The following is a 20,634-nucleotide window of genomic DNA, read 5'->3' on the forward strand; positions in this document are numbered from 1 at the left end:
AAAAAAAAAAAAAAAAGGATTAGAGACTAACTTTAAGACCTGAAACTATAAAGCTCCTGAAAGAAAATATAAGGATAAAGCTCCTTGGCATCGGTCCTGGCAATGAATTTTTTCAACATGACACCAAAAGTACAAGCAACGACAGCAAAAACAAACAAGTGGGACTAATGTAAACTACAAAGTTTCTGCACATGAAAATAAACAGTCTACAAAATGAATAAGCAACCTATGGAACTGGAGAAAATCCTTGCAAACCATCTATCTTTAAAGGGTTAACCACCAAAATATATAAGGAACTCACACGATTCAATAGTAAACAAATAATCTAGTTAAAATATGGGCAGAGAAACTGAATAGGCATTTTTCCAATGAAGATATACAAATGGCCAATACATACATGATGATTACTAACATTAGGAAAAAGCAAGTCAAAAAGACAATGAGGTATTACCTCACACTTGTCAGTCTTGTTAAAAAGACAAGAGGCAACAAATGCTGGTGGATGTGGAGAAAGGGAACCTTTGAACACTGTTGTGGGAATGTAAATTTTTACAACCACTATGGAATACAGTATAAAGGTGCCTCAAAAAATTAAACTATTATATGATCCAGCAATTCCACTTCTGGGTATATAACCAAAATAAATGAAATCACTACTAGAAGAGATATTTGTATTCCCATCTTCATTGTAGCATTACTCACAAAATCTAAGACATGGATATAATCTAAGTATCTATTGACAGATGAATGGATAAAGAAAATGTGCTATATACTTACAATGGAATATTACTTAGCCATAAAAAGAAGAAACCCTGCCATTTTCAACAACATGGATGTACCCTGAGGACATTATTCTAAGTAAAATAAGTTAGAGAAAGACAAATACTATATGATCTCACTTATATGTAAAATCTAAAAAAGCTGAACTCTGAAACAGAGAGCAGAATGGTGGTCGTGAGGAGTTGGAAGATGGAGGAAATGGGGAGATGTTGGTCAAAGGGTACAACTTCCAGTTAAAAGATGAGTAAGTTCTGAGGATCTAATGTAATACTGTGACTATAGTTAAGAATACTGTAACATATACTTGAAAGTTGCTAACAGATCTTAAATGTTCTAACCACAATAAAAATAATGGTAATTAATAAAAAAGATCAAAGTAAACCCACAACAAGTAAAAGAAAGAAAACAAAAATAAGAGCAGAAATCAATTAAAATCAAAACAGAGGGGCGCCTGGGTGGCACAGTCGTTAAGCGTCTGCCTTTGGCTCAGGGTGGGATCCCGGTGCTCTGGGATCGAGCCCCACATCAGGCTCCTCCGCTATGAGCCTGCTTCTTCCTCTCCCACTCCCCCTGCTTGTGTTCCCTCTCTCGCTGGCTGTCTCTCTCTCTGTCAAATAAATAAATAAAATCTTTAAAAAAAAAATCAAAACAAAATCAACGAAACAAAAAGACGATTCTTTTAAAAAGGTCAATAAAACTGACAAACTGTTAGCACAACTCATAATGATAAAAGAGAAGCTGCAAATGACCAATTTGAGAAATAAAAGAGGGAACATTACATAGGCACTATAGATGTCAAGAGAAAAATAAGGGAATATTATACAAATAACTACAGAAATACCCGGTAACTTAGAAGAAAAGGAACAAATGATTAAGGAGCATGAGCCACTAAAACTCACACAATGAGAAATAAATAACACAAATATGTACACGATATTAAAGTAATTACATCAGTAGTTTTAAAAAGCTTCTGAAAAAGAAATTTCCAGGCCCACATGATATCATTGGATAATTTTACCAACTATTTAAAGGAGAATTACAGCCAACTGTAAATAGTATCTTGCAAAAAATAGAAGAGGAAGGAACATTTCTGAAACTCATTTTTTTGTGTACACCATTACCCACTTAGTAAAATGAGACAGAGACAGCACACTAATCATAATACTAGTAATGACAATAATGACAATTTATAAGTAAACTATAAGCCAATATTTCTCATAAACTTAGGCACAAAAATCCTGACCAAATTTTAGCAAACTCAACCCAGCAATGCATAAAAAGAAATATACCAAGACCTAGTTGGCTTTATTCCAAAAATGTAAATTTACTTCAATATTTGAAATTTTATCACTGTAATCCATCATATCAACAAACCAAAGAAAAAAGACGGCAATGTAATAGCAATTGGTGCAGAAAAATAATTTGACAAAATTCAACACCCGTTCTTGATAAAGGCTCTTAGAAAATCAGAGTAGGGAAATTAGGAATCATCTTCCACAAAATGTATGTTGAAGTCTTAGCCCCCAGTGCCTGTCAATATGACCTTATTTGAAAGTAGGGTCATTGCATATGTAACCAAGTCAAGATGAGAACATTCTAAATTAGGGTGAGCTCTAATCAAATATGACAGATATCATTATGAGAAGAGATACAGAGAAAGACACACAAAGAGAATGCCATGTGACATGGCAGCAGAGATTGGACTGATGTATCCACAAACCAAGAAAGCTCAAGGTTTACAGTCAACCCCAGAAGCAAAGAAAAAGGGATGGATCCAATTCTCCCCTAGAGCGTAGAATCCTGCCAATACCTTGATTTCGGACTTCTATTCTCCAGAGATGTGACAGAATAAATTTCTAATGTTTAAAGCCACCCAGATTGTGATTTGTTACAGCAGCTCTAGGAAACTACAGCAGAGGGGAAAAACTTTCTGAACTTGATGAGAATTCTCTGTAAAAATCCCACAGCTTACATCATATGTAATGACAAATGACTAAATGCTTTCCATTTAAGTTTGGAAAAAAGGCAACAATGTCCACTCTCATCATTCTCAGTATAGTACTGGAAGTCCTAGCCAGTGAAATAAGGCATAAAATGAAATAAAGTCATACTGACTGGAAATGAAGAAATGTAACTGCCCCTATTTATAAAAGACATGACTGACTATGTAGAAAATGCCAAGGAATCAAAAAACAAAGCATGTAGAACAAATACCTTTCAGCAAATTCAGAGGACCTGAGATAAACACATAATATCAACTGTACTTCTATATATTAGCAATAAACGTTTGGAGACAAATTAAAAACACTATACTTTTTACAAAGTAAAAAATCACAGGTCATACAGTCCAACATCCACCCAATATTATGATGCCTTCTACCTGAGAGGTAATCCTAGGGCTCATGATTGAATGATCTCTAAAAGGTGTAACATCTTGATCTCTAAATCCATTACTAAATTCATAGATTTTATCTCTATGTAGCCTCCCTAATCTACACACATCCCCTTTCCACTTCTCACCCAAAATATTCAACCATTCCCTTATTGCCTAGACAATAGCAATAGCCAACTAACTAAATGGTCTACCTTCATTCACATTTATCCCTTATGTACATTTCAGCTAAGGTGTTCTTTTTCCAAATACATCACATCTGTGATTGTAATACTTTAATGGCTTTCCATTATTCTTTGGATAAAGAGCAAACTTCTTACCACGGCCAATATGAACTCTAAGTGTTGGTTTGCTCAGATCTGCCCCAACTTACTTTGTTGTCAAGCCTAATTATAAATTGAGTCTTTCATTCCAGTTTGGATAGTGAATTTTGCGGCCATTCTACCTAAAAAGCCTTGTACTGTCTGGCTCCAACTGACCTCTCCAGCATCGCCCTACCCTCCATACCCTCTTACACACATTTTCTCATCCACTCTGGTATTCCTTGGCCACCTGTTCATATCTAGCTCTCTCCCACTAAAGAACCTTTGCCCATATGTTTTTTTATGCCTGCAATGCTCTTCTCTTCCTCTTCACCTTCTTACCTCCTAAAAACCTTCAAACCTTTCCCCAGAGAAGTTTCCCTGGTCTCTATGACTTAGCCCAATCTCCTCATTATATGCATTCAGAACACCCTTAATTCTTGTCACAACAGATAAACTTTCATATTTGTCTAAATGTTTGTGTGGATAAAAATAAAGAAATTAATGACTGAAAGTAATACGTCCTATTACTGGTTTGAGTGATGAAACTATTTTCTTAGATAAGGACGTCATTTCTCTTCAGTTCCCATGGAGTAAGTTTATTTGTTATCTTTTGTTTTCTGGAACCTTGGTGAGAGATTTTAGGAGATCTCCTCATTCTGTTTTTCTCATATTTCCAGATACCCTTGAGACTTTTAGTGACTCTCTTATAATCCAAAATTCAGAATGGATAAGTTATTCAAGTTTCTCTAACAAGCTGCACCATAGCATTATACCTCAAAATGTCCAGATTTCCCTTCCCTATTATTATAATTTCTCATATCCATGATTGCTACATAATTAAAGAGTTATCCCCATAAAGTTAAAAAACTAATTACAGAGCATAGTATCCCTTCTGATAGTAGACCCATCAGTAAGACAGGTTACTTAAATATTCTTATCAAAGATACCATAAGAAGATATATGGATAGTAGTTGACTCTGCTCTGTCTTGCTTCTTTGCCATTTTTATCATCAGCAGAAGAAGGTTATCCCCCATGGCCAGTATCCTTCTATATAACCTATAATCTTCTTTCCATTCTCTTTTCTTTAAACCTCAATCCAAAGTTCAACACAATATTTCAACTTTTATGTTCCTAGATTTTCACAGGGGAATATATACCAGGTATACACACACACACACACACACACACACACACACACCCCAGAAGTCCTTGCACTTTGTCTTAGATACTTCTTCTGAAAAAAAAAAAAAAACCACATATGCTTCTTACTGGCAAATTCTACCAAATATTTCAATAAGAAGTAATATGAACTCTCTACAATCTCTTCTAAAAATAGAAGCAGAGGAAACATTTCCTAATTCATTTATGAGGTCAGCATTATCCTAATACCAAAGCAGGATACATACTTTGCCAGAAAGCAAAGTTAAAGACCAATATCTCTTGTGAACACAGATGCAAAGTTCCTCAACAAAACAGCAAATCAAATCCAACAACGTATAAAAAGGAATTATACACCATAGCCAAGTGGGATTTATTCCAGGTATGCAACGCTGCCTTAATGCTTGAAAATCAATTAATTTAATTTATCACATCAACAGTCTAAGAAGAGAAATCAAATGACCATTTCAACAGATACAGACAAAGGGTTATACAAAATCCAATACCCATTCATGATAAAAACTCATAGCGAACTAGGGATAAAAGTGAATTTCTTCAATTTTATTTAAAAACATCTATAAAAAGCCTACAGCTAAAATCAAACTTGATGATGAAAAACTAGATGTCTCCTCCCTAACACTGAAAACAAGAAGAGGATGTTCTCTCTCACCACTCCTATGCAAATTCATACCAGAAGTCCTAGATAGTATAATAAAACATGAAAAGGACATAAAAGGTATACAGATCAGAAAGGAAGAAATAAAAACTGTCCTTGGTTGTAGCTAACATAATTATCTATGTAACAAATTCTAAAGAACTGATCAAAAAATTGCCTGGAACTAGTAAGCAATTACAGCAAAGTTGCAGGATACGAAATTAATTATAAAAATCAACCACTTTCCTATGTACCAGCAATGAACAACTGGAATTTGAAATTGAACACACACTATTTACATTAGCACTGAAAAATGAAGTAAATAGATATAAATCTAACAATATATGTATAAGATCTAGATGAGGAAATCTACAATATTCTGATAAAGAAACAAAAGAAAAACTAAATAAATGGAGAGAGATTCCATGTTCATGACTAGGAAGTCTCAATATTATTAAGATACCAATTCCTCCAAGCAGGGAGATCAGTAGGAGAAGGAAGGAAGAATGAAGGGAGGGGTGAACAGAGGGGGAAATGAACCATGAGAGACTATGGACTCCGGGAAACAAACTGAGGGTTTCAGAGGGGAGACGGGTGGGGGATTGGGCTAGCCCAGTGATGGGTATTAAGGAGGGCACGTATTGCATGGAGCACTGGGTGTTATATGCAAACAATAAATCATGGAACACTACATCAAAAACTAATGATGTACTGTATGGTGACTAAATAACATAATAAAAAAAAAAAGATACCAATTCCTCCAAACTTTATCCGTAGATTTAATTCAGTCTCAATAAAAATATAAGAAAGTTATTTTGAGACATGTACAAACTGACTCTAAAGTTTATATGAAAAAGCAAAAAAGCTTAAAATAGTAAACACAATAATGAAAAAGAAAGTTGTAGGATGCACACTACCTGATTTTAGATCTTACTATAAAAGTGGTAAGTATAGGTGAAAAAATTGACACATATATTAATGGAACAGAGTAGATAACCCAGATACAGACTTGCACAAATACAGGCAACTGTTCTTTGACAAAGGAGTAAAGGCAATTTAATGGAGAAAGGAGTCTTTCAACAAATGGCACTCTACGAATTGGAAACCAATATGCAATCAATCAATCAATCAATCGAACATTACACCTTTCAGAAAATTAAGTCAATATGGATGATAGGCCCCAATGTAAATGGCAAAACTATAAGATATCTAGAAGAGAACATACAAAAAATAAAAGCAACTTTGAGTTTAGGGATGAGTGTTTAGATACAACACCAAAAGCATAACCTATGAAAGATAAAATTGATTAGACTTTATTAAAATTAAAAAATGTTTCTCTGTGAAAGGCACTGTTAAGTGCCTGAAAATACAAGCTACAGATTGGCAGAATATTTTTTCAGAACAAGTACCTGTAAAGGATTTATATTCAAAATTTCCAAATGATTCTAAAAGCTCAACAAGATCAAAACCAAAAATACAATTAAAATATAGGTAAAAGATCTTAATAAACTACTCATCAACAAAGATATACAAGTGGCAAGTAAGAATATAACATGTTCAATGTCATTAACATTAGGAAACTGCAAATAAAAACAATGAGATACCACTATTAGAATGGCTACAATCCAAAAAACCTGACACCACCAAATGTTGGTGAAGACGTAGAACAACAGGAAATCTCATTCATTGCTGCTGGGGACGCAAAATGGTGCAGGGGATCATTTGGCAGTTTCTTATATACCTCACCATATGCTTACTATACATTCCAGCATTTATAATACTAGGTGTTTATCCAAATGATTTGAAAACATACATCTATGCAAAAACCTGAGCAAATGTTTACAGCATCTTTTTTCATACTTACCCCAAACTAGAACCTACCAAGATGTCCATTATTCAGCTATAAAAATAAATGAGGTAGGAAGCTACAAAAAGACACAGACCAACCTTTAATGCGTATTGGTCGTGAAAGAAGCCAGTCTGAGAAAGCTACATAATACATGATCCGAGGCACATGACATTCTGGAAATGATAAAACTATAAAGTCAGTAAAAAGATCAGTGGCTGCCAAGGGCTCAGAAAGTAGGGAGGGATAAATAGGTGAAAGATGGGGGGATTTTAGGGCAGTGAGGATTATTCTGTATGATACTGTAATGTTGAACACACATTTGTCAAAATCCATATAACTGTATAACACAAAAAGTAAACCCTAATGTAAACTATGGTCTTAAGTTAGTAATAATATATCAGTATAGGTTTGTCAATTGTAAACAATGTGACACACTGATGCAAGGTGTTATTAAGAGGGGAAACCGTGCTGGGGTTTGGGAATGGGGTATACAGGAACTCTCTGTACTTTATGTGCAATTTTTCTATATACCTAAAAAAAAAATGGCTCTAAAAACGAAGTCTTATTAAAAAGTACGCTTCAGTATTATCTATTCCCACCAAATCTCGCTGGTATTAAACAATAAATTTCTCCCTCCTCACAGTAAAGATAATACTTTGCTTGTTCTCCGTATGTTCTATATGGCTATACTAAGCAGCTGAAGACGTGAATACTGTTTCTAATAATTTTCCTTCTTAATCTTATTTCTTCAATTAATATTTTTTCTTTTTTCTTTTTTTTCCAACTAAGGCTTTTCTCTCTTTCTTTAAAGATTTATTTTTGTATTTGAAAGACAGAGTGTGTGAGTGGGGAGAGAGGCAGAGGGAGAGAGAGGATGCTGAAGCGACTCCCCACTCAGTGTGGAGCCCCACATGGGGCTCAATCCCAGGACCCTGAGATCATGACCTGATCTGAAATCAAGAGTCAGACACTTAACCAACTGAACCACCCAGGCACCCCTCCTTCAATTAATATTTATGGGGTACCTGTTCGTGAGCCAGTTACTATACTACTTGCCATGAATTTCAGGGCACAGACTACAATCTGTTGCCCTTTCTTGTATTACAGGGGCTGCTTTTAATAGCTGGCCATTTTGCAGTATTGTACATATGAGACCCTCAGCAATCCCCTACTGCATGCTGTGAAGAAATAGATCTTTATTCTTTATTCCTAAAGCTTAAATTACTTAGCTTAATAATTTCATAGAAGAATTGAAAAATAGAATTGCTTTACTCATTTCCTGACCCAATGAGTTTAGTTCTATGATTATTATTAATAGTGTCATTTATTGATTAAATCTCCTCTAAATATTATCCATTATTTTAAAGTACCATCTTGTGATGTAAGGTTTTATTTGCCACATATACTATAAACCTACTCAAAGTATGTTTTAAACTATTAACAAAGCTGCTGCTTTAACATAAAGCAATATTTATATCTCCTTCTTTAATATAGAGAAACAGTAATATCTTTGGATTGTTATGAAACAGGTAAAGGATATTTTTTGACTCAAGATTTGAGAATTTCACATCATGGTCCCCTCCCCCTTCCTTCTTCTCTCTCAACTAATCTCAATGACTACATTTTATGAGGGAACATTAGGGCTCCGCATGGATATCAAACTTCCATCAGCAAATTACATTTCTTCCAGATAAATTGTTTCTTTTTTTTGAAGCTATTCATCCAAAAGCATATGTTTTAAAGTTGATCACTTGTGAATTTTGCTATCAAGATTTGCAACATCTTGATGTCACATGCATTGACAAAGTGTTTTAAATGGCCATGTTAATTTTCAACTAAGGAAAATAAGATAATATATAGAGATATGATATATATTTATCAATAAGTACTAATAGAGACATCAAAACTCTATATGGAACACAAAGTTAAAATAATGACACAATAAGATATAATCCATATATATCTATTTAATACTTTATTTTCTAACTTTTGTGATTTCTGAATAACTGACTAGGTGGATCTTCGAGATGTTTCTCTTTATTCTGATTTCATGAATTTATTCATTTACTCACTAATCAATATTTACTGAAGCCCTAGAATGTATAAAACACTTACTAAATGGTGGTTTTGTGCTCTAGAATCTCATGTTCTTGAAGAATGAGAGATAAAGAAGATACCAAATATTTACTCTAATTGTTGACCATATAACAGACTTATGAGCACAGACGAATGGAACAAGGGAGATGTGCAATAACTATGAAATTAATGAATTAGAAATGGTCACCACATCATTTTGCTCGTTCCCTCAGGCATGATGAATGAATAGAATAATAGAATCCAGGAGCCCGGTGATTCTCTAGTTAAGTGCTTCTGAATGGATGCCATCTCTACATTACCTGCTCCCAGTCTCCCCATGGTACTCCTAACCCCAGCCATTCTAACTACTTTCAGTTCTTTTCAATAGAATTCACTGTCTCATCTCTCTAGAACGTTGTACGCATAACACCCTCCTCCTGGAACTCCTTCACTCCCTTCCCTAATCTGCATTGCAAATGACAACCTAATCTTCAAGACTCCGTTTAAAATACCTGTTGATTGAAATAATTTATTGTGCACCTAGGCAGTTAGTTTACAAAGATGAATAAAACATGGTCCCATGGGGATCTCACTTTCTATAGAGTAAAATATAATTGGAATAAAACACCACCTTTCCATATGCTTATTCCCTAATGATATTCAATAATTATAAAGCTCTATGTTCTTTGAATATGCCTGCAGAAATCCGCTCAGTGCCTTTTAGTTGATTTCACAATTAACTTAATATTTATTAAATACTAACTTTGATTCAAGCATTTGCAGGAGAAACACATTAAGAATCTTATAACCCTCCAAAATAAATAACCATACTATGAAATTCATACTGGGTTTATATTTTGATATTAAGGTAAAATGTGATTTTGTTCTCTTGCACACAACAATGGTAATTTTTCTAAGAGAATACCTGTATTATACTGGCCTGACTGGAATATTTATCTTTGGAAATTTTGTTGAATGAAAAAAATGAGTAATTCTAAATTATTTTCCTAAGTTTGATGCATTACTAAATACCTAATAGGAACTAATTCTGAACAAAGCCTAGTACTGCAAATACAAAAGACACAGGAGACATTGAAAAAAAAATTCTATATATTATGCCTAAGGAATATACATATATAAATGTATGTGTGTGTGTGTGTGTGTGTATGCATATATATACATAAGTGGTCAAGTAAGATTATATTGTGATGAGAAGAACAATGAGCAGAATTTAGAAACCCAGAGAGGAGATAAGAACGGCATTTTAGAAACAGAAAGTGAAGACGGGTGAGAAGTAATGGATAAGACACTCAGAATAGTGACTTTTTTTTCCTTAAGACTGAAGGAGAAGATCTGTTTTATACAGTGGAAAGAAGAAATTGGAAAGGTCAGAGAGAGCTAGGACCATGAACAGCATGCATAATTTAGATGCCACTTTGGGTAAGCAACAGGAAACCATCAAATGCTTTTGACAAGGGAAGTCACATGTTAATAACATTTTTTTTAAAGATTTTATTTATTTATTTGACAGAGATAGAGACAGCCAGCGAGAGAGGGAACACAAGCAGGGGGAGTGGGAGAGGAAGAAGCAGGCTCATAGTGGTGGAGCCTGATGTGGGGCTCGATCCCGTAATGCCAGGATCACGCCCTGAGCCGAAGGCAGACGCTTAACAACTACGCCACCCAGGCGCTCCTGGGGAACTTATTTCCAACTGTTTTTTTGTTTTTTTTTTTGCCAATATTGCATTTGAGAAAATATTGGTTATGACAAAATCAGTTGAAACTATTTCACTAGTCCTGAAAAACTTTTTGAATGCATTAAATATATTTACATTTAAACAAAAATATCTAATAATTTGAAATATCTTTGGAAGTTGTAGAGTAAGACTACCCAACTTCAAGACTTACTATAAAGCTACGGTAATCAAGACAGTGTGGTATTGGCCAAAGAACAGGCAAATAGATCAGTGGAACAGAACAGAGAGCCTAGAAATAGACACACATACATATAGTCAACTGATCCTTGACATAGGGGCAAAGGCAATACAATGGAGCAAAGAGAGTCTCTTCAACAAATGGTACTGGAACAACTGGACATCCACATGCAAAAAAAAAAAAAAAAGAATCTAGACACATACTTTACACCCACTACAAAAGTTAACTCAAAATGGATCATAAACCTAAATTCAAAACACAGAACTATGAAGCTAGTAGAAGATAACATAAAAGAAAACCTAGATGACCTTGGGTATGGTGATGCCTTATTAGATACAACAACAAAGACACAATTCATGAACGAAAAATTGGATCCTATTAACATTAAAAACTTCTCTTCTGTGATGGACAATATCAAGAGAATTAGAACACAAGCTATAGACTGGGAGAAAGTATTTGTGAAAGACACATCTGATAATGGATTATAATGCATTATATATAGAGAACTCTTAAAACTCAACAATAAAAAAAAAACAACCCAACTTAAAAATGGGCCAAAGACCCTCTCACACACCTCACCAAAGATATACAGACATCAAATAAGTATTTGAAAAGATATGTTGTATGCCATATGTCATTAGGGAAATGCAAACTAAAACTACAATGAGATACCACTACACTTCTTTTTTCTTTTTTTTTTTAAAGATTTTATTTATTTATTCGACAGAGATAGAGACAGCCAGCGAGAGAGGGAACAAAAGCAGGGGGAGTGGGAGAGGAAGAAGCAGGCTCATAGTGGAGGAGCCTGATGTGGGGCTCGATCCCAGAATGCCGGGATCACGCCCTGAGCCAAAGGCAGACGCTTAACCACTGTGCCACCCAGGCGCCCCCACTACACTTCTTTTAAAATGGCCAAAATCCAGAACACTGAGAGCATCATATGCTGACGAGGGTATAAAGCAACAGGAACTGTCATTCATAATTAGTGAGAGTACAAAATGGCACAGCCACTTAGAAGACAGTCTGGCAATTTCTTACAAAACTAAAAATACCCTTACCATAGGATCCGGCAATCATGCTCCTGGGTGTTTACCCCAAAGACTTGAAAACTTATATTCACAATAAAACCTGTACCCAGATGTTTATAGCAGCTTTGTTCACAATTGCCAAAACCTGGAAGCAACCAAGACATCCTTCAGCAGGTGGATGGGTAAATAAGCTGTGGTCCATCCAGACAGTGGACTATTACTCAATGCTAAAAAAAAATGAGCTATCAAGCCATGAAAAGACAGGGATAAACCTCACATGCGTATCACTAAGTAAAAGAAGCCAGTCTGAAAAGGCTACATCCTACATGATTCCAATTATATAACATTCTGAAAAAGTTAAACTAGGAGACTAGGTTTCCAGGGGTAGGAGAGAGAGATGAATAGGGAAAGCACTGAGGATTTTTTGGTGCAATGAAAATACTTCGTATATTATAACGATGCATGTATGTCATTGTTCTTTCCAAATTCATAGAATGTACAACACCAAGAGTGAACCGACCCTAAAGTAAACTATGGACTCTTGGTGATTTTGATGTGTCAGTGTACGTCCATCCTTGGTAAAAAATGTACCACTGCAGTGGGTGAAGCTGACAATCAGGAAGGCTATGCACGAGTGGGGGCAGGAGGTGTATGAGAAATCTCTGCACCTTCTCCTCAAAATCTGTCGTAAATCTAACACTGTTTAAAAAACAGTTGTTTTTTGAAGACTGCATATTGGGTGATTTTATTTACATGTAATATCCAAAAAAGGGAAGATTATAGAGACAGAAAGCAAATCACTGGTTGCCTGAGACTGGGGAGTGGGAGCAGGGATTGAATGCAAAGGGGCTTGAGGGATATTTTGGGGGACATGGGAGAGTTCAAAACTGGAATGTGGTTATGATTGCAAATTTTTCAAAGAAATTATTGAAACGTATACTTACAATGAAATTTTATGGCATGTTTGTTGTATCTCAAAAGTATTGTGGTCATGCTGCCTATGTCATCACAAGTATAACAGGGCTAGCTACGGTGGAGCAGAATAATAATATAGAAAATAGAATCTGTATAGGTTACCTGATCACCTCTACTTAAACCACTTCATAACCCCAAACCATTAAAGTTTACTGAAAAATATTCCGTCGATCTTTAAAATTTTTTCTAGGTATGTCTCCTGAGGCAAGGGAAATAAAAGCAAAAATAAACTATTGGGATTACATCAAAATAAAAAGCTTCTGCACAGAGAGGGAAACAATCAACAAAACAAAAAGACAACCTACTGAATGGGAGATGGTATTTGCAAATGACATATCTAATAAAGGGTTAGTATCCAAATTCTGTAAAGAACTGATACAATTCAACACCCAAAAAACAAATAATCTAATTTAAAAAGGGGCAGAAGTCATGAACAGACATTTCTCCGAAGAAGACATACAGATGGCCAACAGACACATGAAAAGATGCTCAGCATCAGGGAAATGCAAATCAAAACTACAATGAGATATCACCTCACACCTGTCAGCATGGCTAAAATTAACAACACAGGAAACAACAGGGATTGATGAGGATGCAGAGAAAGGGGAACCCTCTCGTACTGTCTGTGGCAATGCAAACTGGTGCAGCCACTCTGGAAAACAGTATGGATGTCCGTCAAAAAGTTAAAAATAAGGGGTGCCTGGGTGGCTCAGTCGGTTAAGCATCCAACTCCTGGTTTCATTTTTTTTTTCTTTTTTAAAGAATTTTTTTATTTATTTGACACAGAGAGAAACAGCCAGCGAGAGAGGGAACACAAGCAGGGGGAGTGGGAGAGGAAGAAGCAGGCTCCCAGCGGAGGAGCTGATGTGGGGCTTGATCCCAGAATGCCGGGATCACTCCCTGAGCCGAAGGCAGACGCTTAACAACTGAGCCACCCAGGCGCCCCTCAACTCTTGGTTTCAGCACAGGTCATGACCTCGGGGTTGTAAGATGGAGCCCCGTGTTGGGCTCTGCACTCACCGTGGAGTCTGCTCGAGATTCTCTCCCTTTCCCTCTCCCTCCCTGTACTCCTCCCCACTTGTGTGCATGTGTGCTCTCTCTCTCTAAAATAAATCTTTTTTAAAAAGTTAAAAATAAAACTACCCTGTGGTCTAGCAATTGCACTACTAAGTATTTACCGAAAGGAGATAAAAATACTGATTCAAAGAGATACATGCACCCTGACGTTTATAGCAGCACTATCCACAATAGCCAAATTATGGAAAGTGCCCACATATCCACTGACTGATGAATAAATAAAGAAGACATGGTATATGTATACAATGGAATATTACTCAACCATCAAAAAGAATTAAATCTTGGCATTTGCAAAGATGTGGATGGAGCTAGAGAGTATTATGCTAAGTGAAATAACTCAGTCAGAGAAAGCCAAATACCATATGATCTCAGTCATATACGGAATTTAAGAAACAAAACAGATGAAAAAAGAGAGGCAAACAGGGAAACAGACTCTTAATTAAACAGAAAAAAACTGGGGGTTACTGAAGGGGAGGTGGGTGGGAGATGGGTGAAATAGGTGATGGGGATTAAGGAGGGTTGTGATGAGCACTAGGTAATGTATGGAAGTGTCGAATCACTATATTGTACACCTGAAACTAATATTACACTGTATGCTGACTAACTGGAATTTAATAAAAACTTAAAAAAAAACTACGAGATATCTCCTTACACCTGTCAGAATGGCTAAAATCAAAAACACAAGAAACAACATGTGTTGGTGAGGATGTGGAGGAAAAGGAATCCTCTTGCAGTGTTGGTGGGAATATAAACTGGTGTAGCCACTGTGGAAGACTGTATGGAGGTTTCTCGAAAAACTGAAAATATAACTACCCTATGATCCAGTAATCGCATTCCTGGGTATCTACCCGAAGAACACAAAAACACGGATGCAAAAGGATATAGGCAGCCCTATGCTTATTTGTTTATTGCAGCATTATTTACAAGAGCCAGATTACGGAAGCAGCCCAAGTATCCATTGATACATAAATGGATAAAGAAGAAATGGTGTATACACACACACACACACACACACACACACACACACACACACACACACAATCCAGCCATTAAAAAGAATGAAATTTTGCTACTTGCAATAGCAAGGATGGAGGGAGAGAGGATAATGTAAAGTGAAATAAGTCAGTCAGAGAAAGACAAATACCACATGATTTTACTCACATGTGGAATTTAAGAAACTAAACAAACAAAGGAAAAAAACAAAAAAAGGCAAACCAAGAAACACACTCTTAACTACAGAGAACAAACTGATGGTTACCAGAGGGGAGGTGGTGGGATGGGTAAAACAGGTGAAGGGGATCAAGAGTACACTTATTATGATGAGCACGGAGTAAGGTACAGAATTGTTGATCACCATATTGTATGCCCCAAACTAGTGTAACACTGTATGTTAACTTTACTGGAATTAAAATAAAAAAATTAATGAGAGTGGGCTATAAAAATACATTAATAACATCCTTTGAAAGCCAAATAGAGGGGCGCCTGGGTGGCTCAGTCAGTTAAGCGTCCTACTCTTGGTTTCAGCTCAGGTCATGATCTTAGGGTCCTAAGACTGAGTCCATCATTGGGCTCCACACTCAGCACAGAGTCTGTTTGAGATTCTCTCTCCCTCTGCCCCGCCGTTGCTCATGTGTTTTCTTTCTCTCTCTCTCAAATAAATAAATAAAATCTTAAAGAAAAAAGAAAAACAAAGAGAAATACTATCCTAAATTTCAGTATCAATTTACTTTTGTTTCTTGTTTTTTTGGTCTTTACTTTGTACACTCTATTTTTCCAATTTTTAATTAAAAATTATGAAATATATTAAGCTTTGATTCATAGAAGCAATACTTCTTTGGCTTAAATAGCAAAAGATGACATAATAGAATTTCCATCTTAAATTTTGTTTCTCAATTCAGCATAAATTACATTCACAAAACCAATAACATACTTCTGCTTGATATATTACCTCGTCTGACTTGTCAGCCTGAAGTCCACAATCGATTCCTTAAATAAACCAATGCCTTCAATATCAACGACATCATCCACATCAGGCTCAGTAGCAACCAACGTTATGGGAAACATCCAAATTCCATCTGTTATGCACTCTATTTTCAGCATAATTTGAGTGCTTAAATAGAAAAAGAGATTACAAAGGATACCACAGGAAAACAAGCAAAAGGAGAATACAGCAGACCAATATCTAGGGTGAAAATGTAAGCAAACCTTGTAGTTTTGGTAAAAATACTGGGACTTTTAATTCTTTTTTTAAATTTTCTATTTATTTCTATTTTTTAAAAGATTTTATTTATTCATTTGAGAGAGAGAGAGAGAGAGAGAGAGATACAGAGTGCACAAGCAGGGGGAAAGGCAGAGGGAGAGAGAGAAGCAGACCCCCTGCTGAGCTGGGAGCCTGACGTGGGGCTCCATGTGGGGCTCGATCCCAGGACCTGGAGATCATGACCTGAGCCAAAGGCATACACTTAACCATGTGAGCCATCCAGGCACCCCTGGGACTTTTAATTCTTAAAAAAAAAAATGCAGGTTACTGTAAATTACATTTTAGGAATAAATTTTAGGTCTTTGGTTATATTATCAATCTTCCTGTGAGATAATTATTTTGTAGCACATCTTATCTACTCTCTAGTTATTTACTAAGAACCAGTAAAATATGCAGAATTGACTGCAAATTTTCTGTAACCAGCACAGAATATTGTAATATTTAAGAATCCAAGGCTAGGTTGGCAAAGCGACCCAGGTGTTAAACAGATAGGTCTGTATGGAAAGTTTGTTCAAAAGGAAACATTGTGAGAAAGTGTTTTCAATTCTTATTTCATGTAGAAAAAATTATATTTTCTGTGAACACTTACAAAGCTCATAAAATTGATATAAAGATTTTTTAAAATTAAATTGCAATTTTAAATTAAAAAACCACAAACACTTTACATAATAACTTATAATTGAGTGGCAGCTGAATTAATTAAATGAATAGAGATAGCCTTTCTAAGCGCTTGGCTATGAAGGAGAGTGCAGGCATAGGGCAGTAGGTGAAACTGAGGAATGACTACTTGTTTGTTTGCTTGCTTTGGGTGGAAATAATGCAAACATGTAATGGTGTGGCTGCACTATCGCATGTCAGACTGGACAAAGAAACCACAATCCTTTTACATAAAACTCTCAGAAAGAACAGCAGGTCAAGAGTTCCACGAGAAAGTTGAGCTAAGATAATTATCATTTCTTAAGAAACCCTAGTACAAATGATATCGATCATTTATTTATTAAAAAATGTTTAGACCTGTGTTAAATTAGAATCATTAGGCTGATTCATGACCATATTAACTATTGATCTCTCAAGTTTTTGAATTAGACCCTTGATTTTTATTGAAAGAAAAGGTCAAGACCTGTAGAAATAACCTTGTTTGTTTTTGTGAAATGACCAGTTAGGGCCCTGACCATTATTATTATTATTTTTTATTATATACACTATTCTGTGAAAAGGGGAATGTGACAAAATTACCTTGTTATTTACTGTTGTGAAATAATGTTATATTTTCCTTTCACCAAAACATGAACATTTTGTTTTCTTTTTTACCTCACCAAACAGGAAGAAAATAATTGAATTTAATACTTATTTTACTTATCTAGGTAAAGCATGGTTCAGGTATAATTATTTTCTTGTTCTTTTTCATAATTCAGAGCTATTGGGTTTATTTTGGTTTTTCTCACTTAACTGTATGTCTTCCAGTGAACCATCCCAAATAAATAAGGAAGAAGGAATGACAAAAGTAAATGAATATATACATATACACACAAAACAGAATTAAACTACATCAGACCATCACAAAACACTCACAAAAATTTATGAATCATGCATACAAGTAATCCTAAATCAGTTTTGCAAACATTCACCAAGAAGCTCTAAATCCACAAAATATTCAAGGGGTATAAATTCACACTGGTTGTGCTCATATTCACTAATGATAACATTCTCCCCTTCTGCTTGTTGCTGGTAATTTCCATATCACTAAATCAACATAACACAAATCTAAATGTTAAAAAAAATACTATGAAACAAACACAGAAAGCTATCGAAATAAAAGAGAAGATAAATGTTTACAGCATGCTATCTTCTTGCAGCTTTGTTTTATTACTGTTTCCTGAAGATTACCCTAGCATCTTTTACTTATTGAACTACATATTCAGAGCCACACTAAATACATGTCTGGCCACATCAAGTACGTAGTTAGACTACAGAAACGATTAAAAGCACAGGTAGTACTTCAGCTATCTTTTCATTGCCAGGCTGTATTTCGTACTTTGTGTGTATTGTGGTACTGATCGGTATTTCTGTATTAAGGCATAAAGAAAGCCCTATTTCAGAGGTGACCTATCATATAGCATTTGCATGTGCTAAGTACCAGTTGCCTAAGAGGGAAATACAAAGACACTGGATGAGGTTTTCCAGAAGAAGGACATTCAAAGGTCACTATTCTCACAGATTCCAATATGAACCTCTTAAACCTTACTAAAGGATGGGCAATGTTATAGTTTTGGTGGTAAAGGGGTAATGACAGCAACTACAAAGTAGAGCACAGGTGAGGCATTTTTTATCATTCGAACTGGTCCTTTGAAGTAGTACTAAGAAACATCACGTTAGGGTGTCTGGGTGGCTCAGTAGGTTAAGTGTCCAACTAGTGATTTTGGTTCAGGTCATGATCTCAAGGATCCTGAGATTGAGCCCCGCACCAGGCTCTGTGTTCAGTGGGGAGTCTCCTTGATGATTCTGTCCCTCTGCCCACCCCCGAGCTCTCTAATAAATAAATAAATCTAAAAAAAAAAAAGAAAAAAGAAACATCATGCTGTTAATGCACAGCACCAAGTCAGTAATTTTTTAAAAATTTTTACAAAGTGCATTGCTCTTTTGTGAATATTATACCCGAGTGACCTTTGGGAGGTCACAATTTGTGAAGGATATCTTAGATTTCTAATCATTTGGACTATTTTTTCTCATCAGAATACTTTTCAGAGTTTGATAGCTAGAAATAATCTAGCCCAAAATATTTATCTCAACAGCAACAAAGAAGTAATACAATCCAAATATAAAAGATGGAAAGAAAAATCAACATTATTTTGTTTAAAAGAGTAACAATATGTAGTTTCAAAAAGTAATAATATCATTTAAAGAAAAAAGGTTTACCTCAATGGTTTCTTTGGTGCAAATACCACATTGAAGACCAACTCTACCATTTTAGATTTGATATGGTAAGATTTTTTGATCATATATAAAGCTACGCAGGACCCCAAGTAAGACTTCATATCTTCAGATTCAAATTGAATTTCATATTCAAATTCACGTTTCTTAGGCATATCTAAGAAAATCAAGATTAAAATGATTCAACTTAATATGTATAGATTGAAAACCAATTACCTGTCAACACTAATCACGCACAGATATTTAGAGGTTGGGAGAGGGTTTATGTTATTTACCCTCGTATTCCTAATACCTAGTGCATCGCCAGGTATATACTAGTACTTAGTTATGCTTTTGTTAAAAGGTAAATAAATAAATGAATGAATAAAAAAATAAATTCAGAAGACAACTCCCATCATCTTAAATCTTTAAAATTGAGATTTTTGAAACAAGAAATAGCCAGATGGAAATTAATAATCAATATTTACCATAAAATATAAATAATACGGCACTGTCTATATAATAAATATATTAAAAGTTTATAGACTTGTAATTTATAAAGAAAGATTTGAATTAAGTTTAAACAATATTAAAGCAGCATCCCAATCTATTTGGGCAGAGTTTTCAAGTTCTGATATATTTTAATAAAAGAGAGAGTTCTTCATGTTTTATTCTGGGGTTTCAGAGACAATCTAGTTAACCATATTTTCTGAACTAGTAGGTTACCAGAGGAAAGTTACAGCAGGGTTTTGTTGGGTACATGTGAAAAATATCTTAAATCTGGTACTGGCATGTATAAGAAAAGCACAAACATCTATTATATTAACTCTCCACATACATGAAAGGAGCACAAATGCCAAATTGAGAAGTTTGTTGCATATGGATCATGGAAGAGAGGTCAGAAAACCATAACGTGACCTGGTCCACAGCTGAGGTAATTTCTAAAGTTTGTCTCTAGTGTATAAAGGTAAACGTGATCCTTGGATTCACAGAACTGAATGCCACCTTTCTTTAAGCAATCCAAACAGAAACAGACCATCTTTGAGACGTAGGTGATTATAATGTATGCTGTAGAAGTCTGAAAAATAGCGTGGCTGTAGCAAGCCCAAGTCACATTTAATGATTATCCAGCAAACCTTATTAATGTAAAATAACTGGCTGACCCACACCCTTACAAGGTCCCTTTTTTCTTCTTCCACATGTAAAAGTATACTTCTGATCTCCTGAATTGCT

At 35.3% G+C, this 20,634-nt stretch overlaps 1 protein-coding gene across 1 annotated transcript in view; it reads right to left on the bottom strand.

Moving 5' to 3' along the window:
• CFAP47 (cilia and flagella associated protein 47) overlaps positions 1-20,634 on the bottom strand; it is a 503,621-nt gene that overhangs the window by 26,698 nt on the left and 456,289 nt on the right. The window contains exons 61-62 of the mRNA XM_040635242.1: positions 19,408-19,579; positions 16,180-16,341 (exon numbers count right to left, since the gene is read on the bottom strand). Of these exons, the coding sequence (XP_040491176.1) occupies positions 16,180-16,341; positions 19,408-19,579 (334 nt within the window). The remainder of the gene's footprint in view (positions 1-16,179; positions 16,342-19,407; positions 19,580-20,634) is intronic.

Source organism: Ursus maritimus (assembly GCF_017311325.1).
Source record: "Ursus maritimus isolate PB19 chromosome X unlocalized genomic scaffold, ASM1731132v1 scaffold_X1, whole genome shotgun sequence".
Classification (NCBI taxonomy): Eukaryota; Metazoa; Chordata; class Mammalia; order Carnivora; family Ursidae; genus Ursus; species Ursus maritimus.